Source organism: Melanostigma gelatinosum, assembly GCF_949748355.1.
Source record: "Melanostigma gelatinosum genome assembly, chromosome: 16".
NCBI classification, from domain to species: Eukaryota; Metazoa; Chordata; class Actinopteri; order Perciformes; family Zoarcidae; genus Melanostigma; species Melanostigma gelatinosum.
The window spans coordinates 10,086,742-10,103,956 of record NC_136649.1 but is presented as its reverse complement, the minus strand read 5'-3'; the positions used below and the strand labels follow the sequence as shown (position 1 = coordinate 10,103,956).

At 44.8% G+C, this 17,215-nt stretch overlaps 1 protein-coding gene across 1 annotated transcript in view; it reads right to left on the bottom strand.

The window, feature by feature from the left end:
• Positions 1-17,215, bottom strand: part of dlgap2a (discs, large homolog-associated protein 2a) — a 116,530-nt gene that overhangs the window by 50,602 nt on the left and 48,713 nt on the right. Inside the window, exon 2 of the mRNA XM_079286113.1 lies at positions 9,562-9,594. Coding sequence (XP_079142239.1) covers positions 9,562-9,594 — 33 coding nt within the window. The remainder of the gene's footprint in view (positions 1-9,561; positions 9,595-17,215) is intronic.

Here is a 17,215-nt window from a genome sequence, read left to right as displayed (position 1 = left end):
CGCTGCAAATGAATGAGGCCACAACAAATGACTTCGCCGCGAGCTTTGACGATCACGATCCATTGACGAGCGATTTGGGTGCAGTTTGGATGACATAGCTCTCCGACTTTTGTTTTATTTTGGGAAAACAGAACTACAAAGTGTTTTAATATTTGCAGGTGTGATTCCGTATCAACAAAAGTCTGCGCGAGAGTACGCGATCGAAACTGTGCGTGAGAAGAAGGTGCCGTGAATGAATGAATGAATGAATGAATTTTATTGATATAGCGCTTTTCACAGACATAATATCACAAAGTGCTTAACAGAGCAGACATTTAAAAGCATAAAAAACACAATGTGACCCAAGGGTCAATAAATTATATACACAGAGAAAAATAAAAAAATAAAAAAATAATAAAAAATAAAATAAAAATGTAAAACATATTTTAAGAGCAGGTCTAGGACATGGCTTTACTTTTTACACAAACGCCAGCCTAAAAAGGTGGGTTTTGAGCTGGTTCTTAAAAGTATTCACAGTGAAGAGAGGGTGAGATTCCGCAATGCTTGCACAAAGAAGATACAACTACAACTCTGTCCCACTCGTTCCGCCTCCGCACCTTTCACACAGGACAGCGAGGCGGGACAACGCCGCAACAGTCCCGCCTCCAACAGGCCGCGTGAAAGGGCCAGCGGAGGATAGGTGAGGAGAATTAGCATACGACAAGTTGAGACAAGGCGAAGCATGCAGCAAAGCCGTGCTTCTGATGGATTAATGCTGCTGTGCATGAATTAACTGGGAATACATGAAACACGCTGTGAATCTGTTCAACTCAATGGTCAATTTAATAAGATTCAATACCTAATTATCTTTCCCTTGTCAGACTTCAATGCCGCCTGAGCGTGAACAATGAGAGCTGTGCAATTTAATTGATGCTGGTGTCCTCGTTCAGCACTCCGCTAATGCCGTGGGTTTTGTCAATCTGATAAAGGCAATAGATAATAACCCATTACCTTGAGTTATTAATGCTGTGTACTCTCGTGAAGCATCACTCACTGAGTCCTATTGGGCCACTTAGTGCAAAAGTTGATCACAAACAGATTAGGGGGAGTTGAGGGATGCATTCGTAAACACTGGCTGTGGCTCCATTATGTTTACAGGAGGGAAGGTCCACAGAGCTGCAGTATATGAGGATATAAAGTGAAATGGTACTGGGACTGAAGAAAGCGTTTAAGGGCTTTCACATCAGCTTGACGAGATACTTTACGGTCACCGGAGAAGTGTAGAGAGAGTCAACAGCAAGGGTCAGTATGTCATGACCTCATCTGCTCCTGTTCCTCTTGATTCCGCTCTTAACAACATCAACTTGTTCCTGCCTGAGGAGGGAAATCTGCACTCTGAGCTCTCCTAAAGTTGTCCCAATTTTGCGATGTAACGGATCACCAGTAAAGTGGTAGATGGCAAACTGGCATTTAAGTTGCATCTCACGTCCTCATTTGCAGAAAACGATTAAACAGGAGGTGAAACTCATGAAATCAATGTTGCGGTGTGAAGCCAACTCCACTTACTCACAGAAGAATGCTGCTGGTGTTCAGCTGTTGCACCTCAGACGCTGAGCAGTGCGAGGGAGATTTTATATAGAGATGTCTTCTGTGTTGCAGAGGGAAATACCAAAGGTCACATTACCTGTGCAGAGGTGCCCTCACGGCCAACAGTGATGGATGGTTTGGTTTTTTGAATGAACGTTAAGTGGGGGCCGGCTGTCACAGCGTGTGCAGTGTGTTAGAATGACCCCCAAATTAAGAATCTGGTGTGTACTTCAGGAGAGCTCAACGGGAGTGACCCTGCTGCTATAAGATGGGCATATTTTAAAAATGGAACTCCTGCCTGAATTCTTTTGATTTCACATAAAAGCAAAACAGGCTGAATTCCACCTCCATGTGTTTTGTGACGTTTAACCCGAGACCTCTTGGCCGCAAGTGATGTGACTGTAAGAGCAAGTAGGCAACAGGGCGTGCTGCGTTTCAGCAAAAGACACCTGACGGAGGGCCATGAGCCACGGCATGCATCCATCATCCACGGCTCCCCAGCACAGCTTCATGCCACGGAGATTAACCCGACCTGACCTCCACTGAGGCCGGGTGAGGAATGAATGTTTCCTCTGGGCCACATCAGACCCCGGCATTGTGTCGTTATGAGGACCCTTTGAGGAAGTGGGGGCCTTTAGGGTGAGGACACAGCACACACTATTAACCCCTCTGATCTTGGGTTATTGCCACGTCAGACGGATGCTGGTTATCACACACAGACCCCACCAAAAGGGCCGGCTATTGCGTCCTGAGGTTAGCTTGCCGAGGGAGGTGCAGTGATTGAACACAGTCGGGGACAACAAAAGGCTGCACTCGTTCCTCTGTTCAGACGCACAGAGTGAATTTCCCCGGACAATAGAAACCAAATTTCATCACTGCCGCACTTTTTGACGGGATTCACATCGCCATCGGAGGATCGGTCCTCAAACCTACTACCCCCTGTAGTTAACGATGGAATCTCTGAGCAGTCTCACCAATAAATCATTTCCAAGCGAAACACTTCTCCTTGTGTGGGAAGAGAAATCATTTGTGAGTGAATCAGCCTCAGTCATGGATGACGCCGGGGAGGGGAAAGTAGGGTAGGGAGCAGCCCAAGACTCACAGAAGCGCAGTTTTCTCATAATCGGTGCAGGAAATAATGACAGTCTCTTCCAGCAGTTCATGCTGTGAGCATTGTTCCTCCCTGCCTTGTTTATGTTCTTTGAGGGAGTGTTTCCTCTTGAAAACGAGGATGGGGGGGGGGGGGGTTGTGTTTATTTTCAGCAATGAAAAGTGTGTCTCCAGATCCAGGGCTGCACGCAGGCATGTCTGTCGTGAATGGGAATGAGCGGTAGCGGTAGCGTTAAAGATTTGAGTTGAAAGTGCTCCATGCACTTTTTAAATGATGTAAAAAGAAAAAGAAAACGCTGCGTCTTAGAAGTTTGAAAAGCTGGCAAGGAGGCTCATCAGACGCAGAGCGCCATGATGAAAAGAAAATGATTGGCCTGAATTATTACGTGAGGTTTAATACTGCAGGATCCAGTTGTGTCATAGCGATAACGGCAATGGTGTTCTCCTCCATCATTAAATCTTCCCGAGCGAAACTTTTGGTCCTCTGAGCATATGTGTGTGATGTCGCCGCCACTGTTTAGCCCGACTGGAGGCAATGAACTCTGGGCCGCTGGGAAATCTGTCTGACTTGCTCAACTCAGTTTGTGTTCAGCTGAGTTGCTCTGAGGTTAATAGCTAATAGAGGTGCAGATAGAGTGGTCGCTGAAGTACTGTATCCCAAGTTCCCACATAGCGGGATGTGCATGTGCCCCAAAACACGTCGTGATTAAAAAGTGTATTTGGTGCATTGCTGGCGATATTATGGGTTTTCACATGAGCTGTGAGGTTTGTCTACTGTCATTAGGAGAAGCAGGGTCGAATAGAGAGGGGACGAAAACGAGCCAAAGTCTTTTCCCCGTGCTACTGAGCCAAATATCTGGCTAAATGAAGAGGCTGCAGAGCATGATAATGTGATTTTGGTGCAGGCGCGTGAAATAGAGAGGAAAAACACAGAGTGAGAGGGAGTGTTTGGCAATGAGACCAGCACATCCTTGAATCGAGTAAAAGAAAATCGCCTGAATGTTGAACTGTAGGGCGCTTGCTGTGTTCATTATCTCCGACGTCGTGGTGATTCAGTGTCACTGAAAGACTTACTGTCTGTCATAGGGCACAGAGGACTGAGTCTGTCTGTTACGTAACGAGATTGTGCTTCTCCGTGACCTCAAGCTGTTTGAGCTTATCAAGTTGTAAAACAATGCACCACAATAAACCGATGAGCACCATGTCATCCAGCCACGGCCCTGCTTGTTTTACGAGCTGCTCTGCCAGCGCAATGTCAAATGTCGACGCCGTCAATTTAGTTTTCAAACGGAGAGAGTTGGCGCGTACGCAGGAAACGCTGGTGAAAAGCCGACGGCTGATGCGGCAGGAAATGCTCAAAAGGTGGAACATTTTGTGGGAATTCAGATGGTTGAAAATAGGAGTGTTGGTGATGACGGTCGCCATCAGTCTCATGCTCTCCCGAATCCATTCTTCTGAGTTCTCTGAGACGATACGCAGCAACAGTGTGCGCGCTATCTAGGGCCCTGTCTGACGCTCGGCTGGCCATGCCATGCCTCTGCGGAGACTTCATAAAAAAAAAAGAAAAAAAAAGAAGTGCAGCAATGAACTTTGATTGTAATCAAAAACCAACACAGGGCTTAAATACGGAGGCTTTGCGGTGCTCTGTAATCACCAGCATCTCTAAGGTGCCATTACCTTTGAGAGCGGTGATTCATTTCTGCGGGGCTCCATACGCATGAGACCCCTAGATCATATAGGCCAGGGCTGACTAGAGAGAGAGAGAGAGAGAGAGAGAGAGAGAGAGAGAGAGAGAGAGAGAGAGAGAGAGAGAGAGAGAGAGAGAGAGAGAGAGAGCAGAAGCATGATGTGAAGTGATGACATTGGTGGTTTAATAGGGAGTTTGTTAGTACAGGAATTGGTTCTAGTCACTGAAAAATCTCAAGAGTTCATGCCTGACTGGGTGGAACAAACTGGAGAGAAATTCCCACCTTTGCCCCTGAGTGTGTGTGTGTGTGTGTGTGTGTGAGTGTGTGTAGGTGTTTTGAAAGAGTAAGGGGAACAGAGAGGTGGTGAAGGAGAAAGATAGCAAGAGGCTCCCAGAGGCCAGGTTTGGGGTTTAAATAAGCAGCTCTGAAAGAAGTGGCGCCCGGAGGGAGAAGACCTCAGCATTGATGACCACAGCAGTGTGAGGCAGTGGACACACTCTTATTAAGAAGAGGACAAAGGCAGGACGCGTTGGAAGAGAAAGAGAGAGAAGTACTTAAGATAAGAATTACCTGGCCGATTTATTTCTGCCAGTCTCAGTATACTGCAAACTTTAGTGGATGTTGTAACGTTTAGGTTTTGATTAAGTAGACGGTGGTGATATATTCAGCAGCAATCAGAAGAGTTCTTAACGGCCATTTTTGAGTGACATAATGCATTAATGCAGTTAACAAACTGTGTCAATGAGGGAAATGAGAGAAAGAGAGTAAGAGCAAGAAGAGGGAAAAGAGTCAGACGGACAAGACGGTGTACAAAAGCACTGGTGCCCCATTAGAGGACTTTCCTACCGGAATCCAACTGTTAACGCTCTATTACAGTTCCATCTTTACAATGATTCAAATAAATGTTTTCAGATTGGTCATATTACTTGAATCAAGTATTCTCTGTGTGAATCCTTCATCCCGTTTATTTGCCCTGAATCAACAAAATGGACTGAATTCAAAACTTTACGTGTGTTATGTACAAACATAACGTGGTTCTCTTCCGCCATGGCCCTTCTCAGAAGACAAAGTCATGCCCCTTGTGCATACTGTAAAATGTTTTAAAGCTAAATATAGTTAACTCAAGAGCAAGATAGACTTTGTCACATTTCAAACATGACTTATGTGTTTGCTTACCGAGCATCACCTATTTTCCCGCCAAAGGTTTGCCCATCTTGTGGACTACATGTCGCTCTGTCTGAATAAATCTTGCAAATCTGAACTTGGCCTCACAAGCATCAGATCACACTTGTTATGGTAATCGTTCCGCCATGAATCTGTGCAGAATATCCTGAGATACGCTGGTTTTTATCCAACTGTCTATTCTCATACTGGCAACTAATCCAAAGTGAAAGCGTGTCATATTTATTCCCTTCCATCGCTAATGCCCATCCAAATGATCAAGTGGAGTGTTTGGCATTTAACTGCCATCATGAAATGGGACCTGAATGATTTCTGCACCATAGAGCAAAAGTGATGACCCCCACAGTCAAATTTGCCTTTGGGAGCTTTCATAGTAATGAGACTGTTTGCATGCCGACGGTCAGTTGATCTTGTTATCACCCCCAGAGTCCAATAAAACCACATGAGCTACAGCGAAGTTAGAGGCAGCAATGAATTCAAAAGTATCACTCTCGTTTTATTGACCGCATTCCGCCTCAGAACATGAAGCTCACGGGTGATAACGACACCAATATTGGGCGATGTATTCATCAGTGAGTCATCTCGCTGAAAGGAAACAAGTATTGCATTTAGTTTTGCCTACAAGCTCTGGCTGTCTTTTTAAAAATGAGTCATAAATGGGAGCGTTCGCAAACAAAAGCCCATCCAAGACATCCCCCCCCCCCCCCGAGTTGGTTCAAACTTTGCCCGGTGTCTCTGCTGCCCATCAGTCTTTTTGCCTGCAGGGACGTCAAGCTTCCCCCGTGCTATCCCAGGATTCTCTGAGAGAGAGAAGTTCTCTGATAGTTTAACGTTAACCATCACAGTGTGAAATACAGTTTTACTGCAGTCGTTATCCACCAATATTCAGTAAAATATGCGATCAGGACATCGGCAATTATGCTTTTCTAGTCGTCAATCCTTAATGATGTTACATTGTAAGCAATTAATCCGTGTTTAAATTGACAGGCGGAGAGCTATTATTAACATGCAATCTCATGTAGTGTTGGTGAGAAACTTTAATCAATACAGTTGTTTCAAGAGATGTTTTCACAGCAACATAAATAGATATTAGAGATGAATTATGACCTGATTGCACTAAGCTCTAAGCAGCTTATAATACATCATTAAAACTACTAATGACAACATTTGTTTTAATCCATAGAAGTACAATCTTTTATTTCATTATTAATTGAATTGTGTGTTTTTATTTTTAAATAAAATGAAGAAGAAAAAAATACAGATGACTATAACAAAGTAAAAGGATAACATTTAGAATCTTTGATGGTTCACGCTGATGTCGGAGCGTTGAAATGATTGTTTGGACAGTGGCAAAAAAAGAAGAAGAAGCCATAGACCAGCTGCTATTATCAACAAATGGATCTGTATCTGCCAATATGGATTATCAATGATCGGCAATTAGTATCTGCGGCAAAACCGTGGAGTTTTATAATCCGTTGCAGGACGACAAATTACTCAGTAAAAGCTTCAAGGAAACGGGAATCAACACATTCTTTGAAAGTACACTTGGACTTTCTAACAATCACGAACTGACAAAGTCCCCTGACACCCCCCGAAATCATAAATATCTATTATGTGTCATGCTGCCTCCTACGATAGGGTCCAATAATCTTTTATGTGTCGCTGTGTGTTATTTGGTGCACATGCATTATGAGATATGGGGGTGAGGGTCCCAGCAGGACATGTTGCCCCTGGCTCAGCATTCTGAACAAAGACAAAGGGACCAGATGTGCAGATGTTGGCACATCAAGCTCTTTCTGTCCGTCTCCATCACACATCCTTTCTCTGTCTCTCTCGCAGGACACCAATTACCTGCAGGCAATAAGGCCTTGGTTTGCCTTGTTAATGCACTCAATTCTTCTCCGACAATCCAAACACAGCAAACACACAAACATGGAGGTGAGGGCTGAGTATTTCATTCGATTTTGAACACCAGTGACAATATGATACCTCAGTTTTAATAAAAATGATTAAATGGCACTATTTTGTACATTGAAAAGTTGACTTTACTACTCAGTGTCGTTATATTAACAGAGGCTAAAATGATAAAGACGTCAGCCATAATAAACCCACAAAGAAATGACCCTCTGACTCTGCAGTTCTCCTCAGCTTTACGCAGCGTTTGAGCATCTTTCAGCCATTTCTTCTGGTTTTATGGCAACTTCGCTGTTTAAGTTGTCTCTCAGCTATCCTCAGCCTCATTTCTAGGCACAGCAGGAGCTGTTTTCAGCAACAACAAAAAACTCACTGCACACTATAGTGGAGCATTTAGTTCCTAAAAAAACCCCAGAGATTTCCCTCGGGAGCTCAAAGGAGAGCAAATATTGAACTTTTATCGGTCATTTATCAGCTGGCCAGAAATACAACTCCAAATGAAGGCGTACGCTGCACCATATTTGCTGGATGTGTAAATAAGTAACTGTTTAGCAGATCCCCTTATGAGCTGAGAAAATATCAATGTCGATAGCTTGTTCTGCTGGCCCAAAGTGGCCAATTAATGCTGCTTTTACCATGGTTTTTTCAACTTTTTTCTATTTAACTAAACTATGCTACACTTTTGAAATACATGTGTTTAACGTCGTCTGAGGTTATAAAAATGCCTGCACCTCAATAAAATACAGTATGTATACTTAGCAAGCGTGTGTTTGAAATCAATAAATCAAGCTGATAAAAGAACAAGTATACAAGATTAAGAATCTCTCCAGACACTGAGGTAAGGGGTCGATACCGAGCGCGACAGACACACAGCGTCTCTCTTTCCATCCGGGGTTGGTCTCTCCCTGGAGGTATCAAAGACACCACACTTCTTCTCCCTGTGGCTCTGTGGCCCTGATGCCCTGTGCAACAAGGAGCAACATGGAGCAACACCATTGAGGCGCCTCTGGTGCTCCCTTCTGCCCAGCTACACACATAACATACTGTGCGCACACACACACACACACACACACACACACACACACGTATTCCCTGTCCTTCCCTCAGGCCTCTCTGCCCGTCTCCGCAGGAAGGTCACAGGCACACAGTTATCGCGCTTGATGGGATTACCTCTTAATCCAATCAAGCAAAGCGGAGAGAGCACCATTGATTTTTGAGACGTAGAATAATGCTTATTGGACTGAGAGGCACATGGTTGATTCCTGGACAAGGTTAAGTCCAGGGGGAAATATCATATCTGTCACTGAGCCTGTCACTGAACATGTTCAAGGGTTATTTCCAGATTCACCCCTCTCACTGCGAAATAGAACCAACGCTGTCAGCTCCTATTGTGTTTACATGTCATTTCTGGTCACTATTGTTTTTTGCGGGATTGTCAGCAACAGCAGACTCACATATGAAAGCCAACAACAGAGAACAGATGAAACGCTTGAGCGATCGCGACCAGCTGAGGAGAGGGACCGCCGAGGAACGAGCGTCCCTCAAAACGCAATTCATGCAAAGAGAAAGACGCTGGCTTTAGGATCAAAATGGATTGAGGCTTATGGGAATGATTTGCACTTGCCAATGGGGAATGAGACTGGTGTCAGTAGTGCACGGACACTCATGGATTGAGATGTGTTCACAAACTGTAACATTCAGTGAGATGTGAAGCAGAAGCAAGTGTGGTCATTCAGCCCTCTGAAGCTGTGTCCTTCAGCCTTCATGCTGCCACTCAGTCAGGTCAGTCAGAGTGCACAAAGATGGTCGCCTCCTGGGGTTACATTTGTTGAATTCATTCTGAATTCATCACAGTACAGTCAACGGCATTAAATGGAAGCAGAACCAGGAGGACGCTATCTTTATGTACAGTGTATGTTATGTCGGAACCGCAATCCCGGCCCGCACCGTTGCTTTTGCTGAGATGAGGAAGACTGAAGAACAGTGTGTCTGCAGCACAGCGTCGCCCCCGCTCCACCTCCCACCCTCCCCCGAACAGCCAAACAAGAAGCCGGGAGATGACGATGACAAGAGCTATTGGGGAATGGCGAGGCCCACTCACCTTCTGGTTCACCACACAGTGTGCACTGTGATTCTAAACAAGGACCAAAGAGAGACAACAGGAGATTAATAGAGGCGACACACATGCGAAAGTCTATGTTTGTGCGTGCACAACAAATGTCAGTGTCACCGCCCTTTATAATTATGAAAATGTCAACAACTGCTATTCAGGATTCAACATCTCTCTCTCTCTCTCTCTCTCTCGCTCTCTGTCAAAAACAAATAAAAACATTAAAGCTGAACAAAGAACACGGAGAACAACGGTGCTTTTTTTGCTCCTAATGTCCTTGCACAGTGGTACCCATGTGCAATTTAATAGGAACCCAGCCGCCGTGCATAATATGACCATCAGCCAAAGGCAGTTGCATAAAAAGATGCACAGACAGGCGTCAGAGGGAAAAAAATAGATCATATTGCTTCAATTCATCACTGCCATGTGCACGTGTGTGCCAAAAATATGAAGACTCAAACCGTGGTGAGAAATTTAGATTAAAGCAAAGAAAAATGCATTGATTTGTGATTGCATCAGTTTTAGTGTTCACATTAGGAAACATCCTTTAATACAAGCATATACCAGCTTCACATGCATCATGCATTTATGCATTATTCCCATGCAAACATAACAGCACACTGGACTGTAAGCCTCAAAATATAATTCAATAGAAGTGCATTACTGGTCATGATTAAGCATCCCGGTTTTTTTTTCTTCCCAGGAGCCAACAGAGTGAAGGCAGCCTCCGAGATTATTTTAATCAAATAAGATCATTAAATGGGTTTGGTTTCAAAGACTGACACTGGGCATAATGAACAGAATGATGATGAAAATGAGCTCTATGTCCTCAGGCCTTAGTTTTCACAGACGGGCCCAAAACAGCTGTGGCGTGTCAGTGTTCGTCTGTCATCCCTGACGTAGCTTTGGCCAAAAGAAGTCTGTTTTTTTTTTTGCTTTTTTTGCAGAGCGATGCTTCCCTTTATCTAATCACTGCTAATGAGGGGTTTAATTAAATGTGCAGCAACCTCGGACTCGTGACTTTTGGTGAAAAACAGTGAGACGGCTCCTATGAAGGGGTCAAATCCCTGCTGTACATTCATGGGGGTACAAACGCAAAACAATACACGTCCATCAATTCTCTCTCCCCAGGTGACCTTGCTCGTGGGCCGACTGAAACGAGGACAGCTCGGCAGACCGGCGGACGAATGAAAGAGCACTTTTAAACATCTGTCGTCACTGTCAGTCCGGGGCAGGTTGTTAAGTGTCACAGTTCTGCCGCCATCTCATCATCCTGTTCTTTCCTGAGCACTGGGCCCACATTTGGCTCAGAAGTCTTCAGAACACCTCTTAGTTTTTCTAGTTCCAAAATGCTTTTCTTCAATTAAGTGTCCATCAAAAAGCCAAGTCCTAGGGTTCAGTTTCCATTGCTGTCAGAGCATGCTGCACGCTCACACCACAGACAAGAACACTGAGGACTGAAAAGACAATTGCGCCGAGAAGTCGCAGCTGCTGTTGTCACTTTGCAGAGGTAAGTGCATCGCCCTGTTTCTTTATTTGGATCTCTGTTCTCATGTGTGCTTCTGTGGGTCGGTGGAGGTCTGTGGGGTTAAACCGCACTCAAGCGCTGTGGCCGGCAGTGCAGTGGCGGAAATCCGAAGCCTGGAGAGAATTTACAAGTTTAATTAGTCTTTTTTACTTCCCACTCCCTACAATATAATTCCACAGAGTCAAAGCAATTGGCTCCATTAGTTTTCCCTGTCTGTTTAAATTTAAAGTGCTCTTGAATTTCTTTGTGTGGAGCCCATATTGATCTTGGTCAGGCTGCTATTACAGTATGGGAACTGTTCTTGGGTAATTCTCATTTGCTTTCCAATTGAAGGTGTAAAGTGGCTGCCAGCCTTTAGCTGTCAGCTAAACTTATTATGCCTTCGCTTTTGAGGATGCAGAGCGATGGCGTAAACATCGACTGGTGCAACCGGAGCAGCTGCACAGGGGCAGAGCAGCAAGCGAGCAGCAAGCGAGCAGCAAGCGAGCAGCAAGCGAGCAGCAAGCGAGCAGCAAGCGAGCAGCAAGCGAGCAGCAAGCGAGCAGCAAGCGAGCAGCAAGCGAGCAGCAAGCGAGCATCTGCGTTAGCATTGGACGCTCTCTGTCCTCACTGACTCGGTCACTATGCAGCTCTGTTATATGTTGAATCATTTTTTATTTATTTTTGTACATTTACTGGAAGTAAAAGAAGACTTTCCGCTCCCTGGCGACCTCCCTCGAACCAGCTGCCACCTTATTTAGGTTTGTGTGGTGAAATGAGGAGGAATCGTAGAGGTAACTCCTCATTTCAACTTCCCGAAAACGCTGTTCCCCGTCCATTGCGGCGCGTTCAAGGCTAGTGACAGGGGCGGCTGTGGCTCAGTCGTCTTTCATCACAAAGTTGGCAGTTTGATCCCCGTCGACTGTTCTTGCTCCCTGAGTGCTATTCAGGAGCCCACTGCTCCTAATCCGTAGGTGGGGGTTAAAGAGACGCACGATTGGTAACTTTTAATCTGTTTGTGTCATCTAATGACATTAAGATTCTACAGCTCGGTGAGGCTGTGCTTAGGCACACATGTGCTTTGAACTAAATGCTAACAACAGCATGCTAACATGTTCCGCTTCTTAGTTTAGCGCATTAGTGTGCCAACATTTGCTAATTAGCACGAAACATAAAGTACAGCTACAAAATCCATTCGATGTTTAATAGTAAAAATAAACAGTTCAAGATAAAAAAAACATATGTATATCATGCAGCAACAGTAAACAATTATAACTAAGGATTCATCCTCTGAAACCACGGCTAAAGGCAGGGGATTTCCTGTTTCCTGTGCTACCCAAGATACTGAAAAGGGTTTCAAGCAACTGTCTGAAGTGCGCCATGATCTCCTATGAGGAGAAAATAGACCGGAGAGGTAGAGAGAAAAGGAACCCGGAAAAAGACCGACTTCGGGAAGAAGAAACACAGCGACAAAATTGACATCAAGTCGATTACTGAATGGTTTATAGATACTATTACCGTTATCATACTTCTACGCATACAAATGTAAGAGATGGTTTTATTGCAGTCGATTTTAGTGTGCTAGTCTCAGTTAGCATGCTTCGAAAATAGAGCGAAACTCTGCTCTGACCTCTCACTGGTTGTGAGTAAACAAACAGAGAGATACTCACTGGAGTCCCCTGGTATCAGCCCGTCTCCAAACACAACATGCACGGAGAGCAAATCCTTAGCCTTGATCTGATAATGTATTCATCCATAATCAAAGCCTTCATTTCCACATTAGATGCTTTCTTTTGCCCTCACTCTCTCTATCTTTCTCTATTTCATACGATACGTGTGAGACACAGGCGCTAATTAGCTAGTGCTAGGACTGTTCTTGGCTTTTTTTCCACAAGAATGCAGAGTCTCCGAGAGAACACACCAGGTTATATAAAGCAAGGTGCGAGACCTGACGAACTGTATTCGGGGAGTTGGTGAACTTCCCCAGCACTGAGAGGAACGGCCCATTCACACTCTGCTTGTTTGCTGTGAGTTGGGCGGCGCACAGATTGCGAGACACAAGTCAAATAAAGACTTGTTTATTTCGACTGGGTTAATATGAGTCAATAAAGGGAAGTGCACGGTAATGTGCGGCTCGCACCGATGTGTGCCGACGCAGACGGACCGACGCGGTCGCAGGCATGACCACACACAGATCAACCGACTCACACAGTTATACTGGCACAACACACAGTCCCACGCCGACAACTTCTAGCCCCATCCGTGTGGACGATCACCAATTTCAGTTTACCTTCCCCTTCACCGGCACAATCCATCTTCAGCGGGGGGGGGGGGGGGGGGGGGGCTGCGTATCTGCGGCCTCCCCCTGGAGCTGATCTAGCACTTCTCAGAGGAGACGAGGCTGCTTCTATATTTGTTATAATATTTTGTGTGTAATATTTTGTTGTTGTGTTATTTTTGGATGGAGCCCTGTTTTCCAGTCTTTATGCTAAGCTAACGTCTCCAGTCTCCACACACGCTCAACAAGAAAAGCGTAGAAGTATTTTAGATTTCCCAAATCAACATTTATAGTCAGCACTTGAATTGAAGAGGTGTTTACCGGCATTTTACTGCCACAGTGACATCAAAGCCATCATAACATATTGCGTCATGTAGATCATGTAATGCATTAATCCGGCTCTTCGATTGATTGCATCATGGGGTAAAACATGACACTCGATGATAATTGGAGAGTTGATTGTTCATTCAATGTAATTTGAGTTTACCGTCGGGCAAAACTCTCTGTTACATGCAGCATCAAAACTCACATCCAGTGCAATAACAGCAGATTATAAAGCAGAGAACCACAAATATCACTTTCTAAAATGGAGAGGGGAGTCAGCACCTACAATAGAAGGAGCTGTTTGCCAAAAATATTCATAATATTCCTTCCTAAGAAGGGAAACAGCTGGCGTCTGACATCAAACAGCAAGTGTTGAAATCATGCCAGCCATTAGTGTTTGTGGATGAAGACACTGTGAGAAATCTACAAACAGCTCCACTGCTGTGGGAGCTCCAAAACATGATCAATGATAAATGGTTAAAAGAAAAAAACAACAACCTTTTAGTTGGCTCCTGTGGCTACGTGGACGAATCAGTGGGCGTTCGGAGTGACGCGACTGCACGGATCTAAGCACGACCTTCAGTTACAGACAAGCGCTGTCATTCTGCGCCAAGTAAAAAGCCATCACATGTCAAGATGCATCCCCTGTCTATTTAGGAAATCTGTGTGTGTGTGTGTGTGTGTGTGTGTGTGTGTGTGTGTGTGTGTGTGTGTGTGGCTATGAGGCCATTGATGCTAACTAAAAACCCAAGCACATCTAACTGCAATGGGAGATTCATAACACTGCTTCCAGCGTTATTGCTGAGGATAGAGTTTCTTGAGTTTGAGTTTACAAGTGACTGACGTTAATATCTGTCCATCAGGTACAAAATATGTATTGACCAACGCCGAAAACACAGCTCAACTGACATTTAAAGTAAGTCCAGTCTGTGTGTGTAGGTATAGGAAGTAATATATTACTTTTCGTTGAGCAGTTTGTTCCCCACATTGTTCCTTGAGCTCCACACCTGTCAGTGACGATAAGAGGCAAAAACCCCGACAGGGAGGATTGAAGGGATGGATTTGATTGGAGGAAGGTAAGAGAAGGTCATTACAAAAGAGGAGGAGGTAAAACATACCATCGTTTCTCCATCAACCCCAAGGGCCCCCGGGTCAGATTGATAGGTGGTTTCTCTCACCTCCCGGGAGGCGAGGGGAGTGGAGAAGAAGAGGGAGATAAATAGTTCAAGGCGGAGGAGTGGACTGAACGTAGGAGTCTGAGACCGTATTTAAGTGATTTGCAACTTCTAAACGGTGCCCGAAGTGCGGATGATGGAAAAAGAAGAGAAGTGGATGTGTGGAAAAGGGGAAGGACAAGTGAGGTTGGACAGATGGAAAAGGATGGCGAGCCGGAGAGAAAGAGAGAGCTGTATAGACAGAGGGACTTGTGCCGAGAGGATATTGATGGCCTCCTTCACGCCCCAGCAGCCCCTTGTCTTACTGGGGCATCTATCAGGAGCGCTCAGCCCCGTAGATGGCCATATTGACACGACGGGGGCGGAGACGACCAATGACACGTCCCTCACTTCTCCTTCCCCCCTGCATGTGCACACCCTTTTTATTCCCTCCATCCTCCCGTCTCTCTCTCTCTCTCTCTCTCACTCACTCATCATCATTTCTTCTTCACTCTTCCCCAGATCAGAAGTGACAATCCTCGTCAGCCACCGCGTGTTTAGTTTGCAAAGAGGAGCAAACGGCAACATGATGCGAGTCAGTTATTTACCACCGCCCACGACGGTGCATCCGAGGTCAGCTGATGTCAGACTGTGACGGATATGTGACAAGTCATATACTGTAAGTGAAGGCACTCACAAGCAGAGAGCTCATAAACGTGTCAATCAAACTGTCTTGTCATCTTTGGGCTCAATTCACATTAAATGTATACTGAAAACTGCAGCGTGTCTTGCATTTTTTATAAATCATAAATCTGTGTCAGGCATCTACGGCCATCTTTAAATTCATATAACATAAAGTAAAACTTTTACAAGAATTGTGTTACTTAATGACACCAAATATGGAGAAGTTGTCATTTTTACAATAAAACACATGTTTATTGTCTTCCTTCAAGCTAAAAAGATATAAACAGATATAACTTTGTTGCAGCCACACACCTGTAGCGGCAATGCAGTGAGTCAGCATGCGCCGGATGTATAATTAGTGTAACAACTGTTTTCTACAGTATAGCAAAACGGCACCAGGATATAAATATCCGAGAAGGTCAACATCCTGAATTGATGCCGAGCCTACGCAGCATCACCGTTTGTTTACGTGCTTCAGTGACTTAGCATTTTTTTTTTTAAATCCCTCCATTCGTGAAAGGCACTCTATTCTACAAATGTCAATTCCACAGACAATAATCACGAGGGCTTGCTTTTAACTACAAATGTAATGAATTGTAAAAAGGAAAATCAGGGGTTGATGTCCCATAACTGTTATTTCTATGAATCAATACATGCCATCATTGCCAAGCTCCACTGCAGCTCATTGCCTCCAACATGTGTACGTCATTGTGCTCGATAACAGCGGACGAAGTATCAGAACAGAGAGTCTGTCAGGCAAGTAATCAGCAAGGCCAGTGACAGAGGTACTGAGGCGACTGTCTGTTATTTGTATTCATTCAGACAGTGTAGTTTTGTGTACAAAACGCAAACAAGACACAGAAAGGAGAAAGTGGGAGAGGGGTAAGACACAGAGACAGGGAAGAACAAAGTGTGTTGTGTTTGTGTGTGCATGGGGTTCTCTGCAGGCGGGTTTGGGGTTTTTTTTTCCTCCTAAAACGAGCGGAAAAACATGACTCTATTCGTTTCCGATGGAGTTCTCCTTGTTTCAGTAATTTTCAATTAAGGAACAGGGCAAGGTGACGTAAATCACTTCATTTGCATCAAGAAAATGAGTCGAGATTGATTTAAGTCATTTGGTTTGAATTAGAAACCCATCTCACGGCAGCGACACTGTTAAATAGAACAATTATTGTTGCAGAACACCAAACTGAAATTTACATTACAATGCCACCAGAGTCACCATGGATTGAAGCAAGTTGTGTTTTATTGCTTATCAATTTAACTTTTCACTTGAGCAAGGCAGAGCCTCTCCAACTTCCTTCATCATGTGCCAGTGTGTGTCTATGTATGCATGAGAGTGTGTGTCTGACTCAGGAGCAATGGCACAATGTCACCACACATCTGTCCGCTAGGGTGATGTCATTGGCACCGGGCCTGGCTGGTGGCCCAGTGGACTGAGGGAACCAACTCTCATTATCTCCCGTCCAGATTTATAGGGCTGCTGTGCTCATATTTTACACAGAGGGACATGGAGGGGACAGAGGGAGGGAGGGAGAGAGGGGGGAGGGAGGGAGAGAGTGGGAGCGACTGAGAGTGTTCACTGATAAATCACCCTGCCCGACAATTCACTCTTTAAAGAAAACTCTTCTGGCTATCAGCACTCTCAGCAGCATCACACATCAAATTGTGTATGTGTGTGTGTGTGTGTGTGTGTGT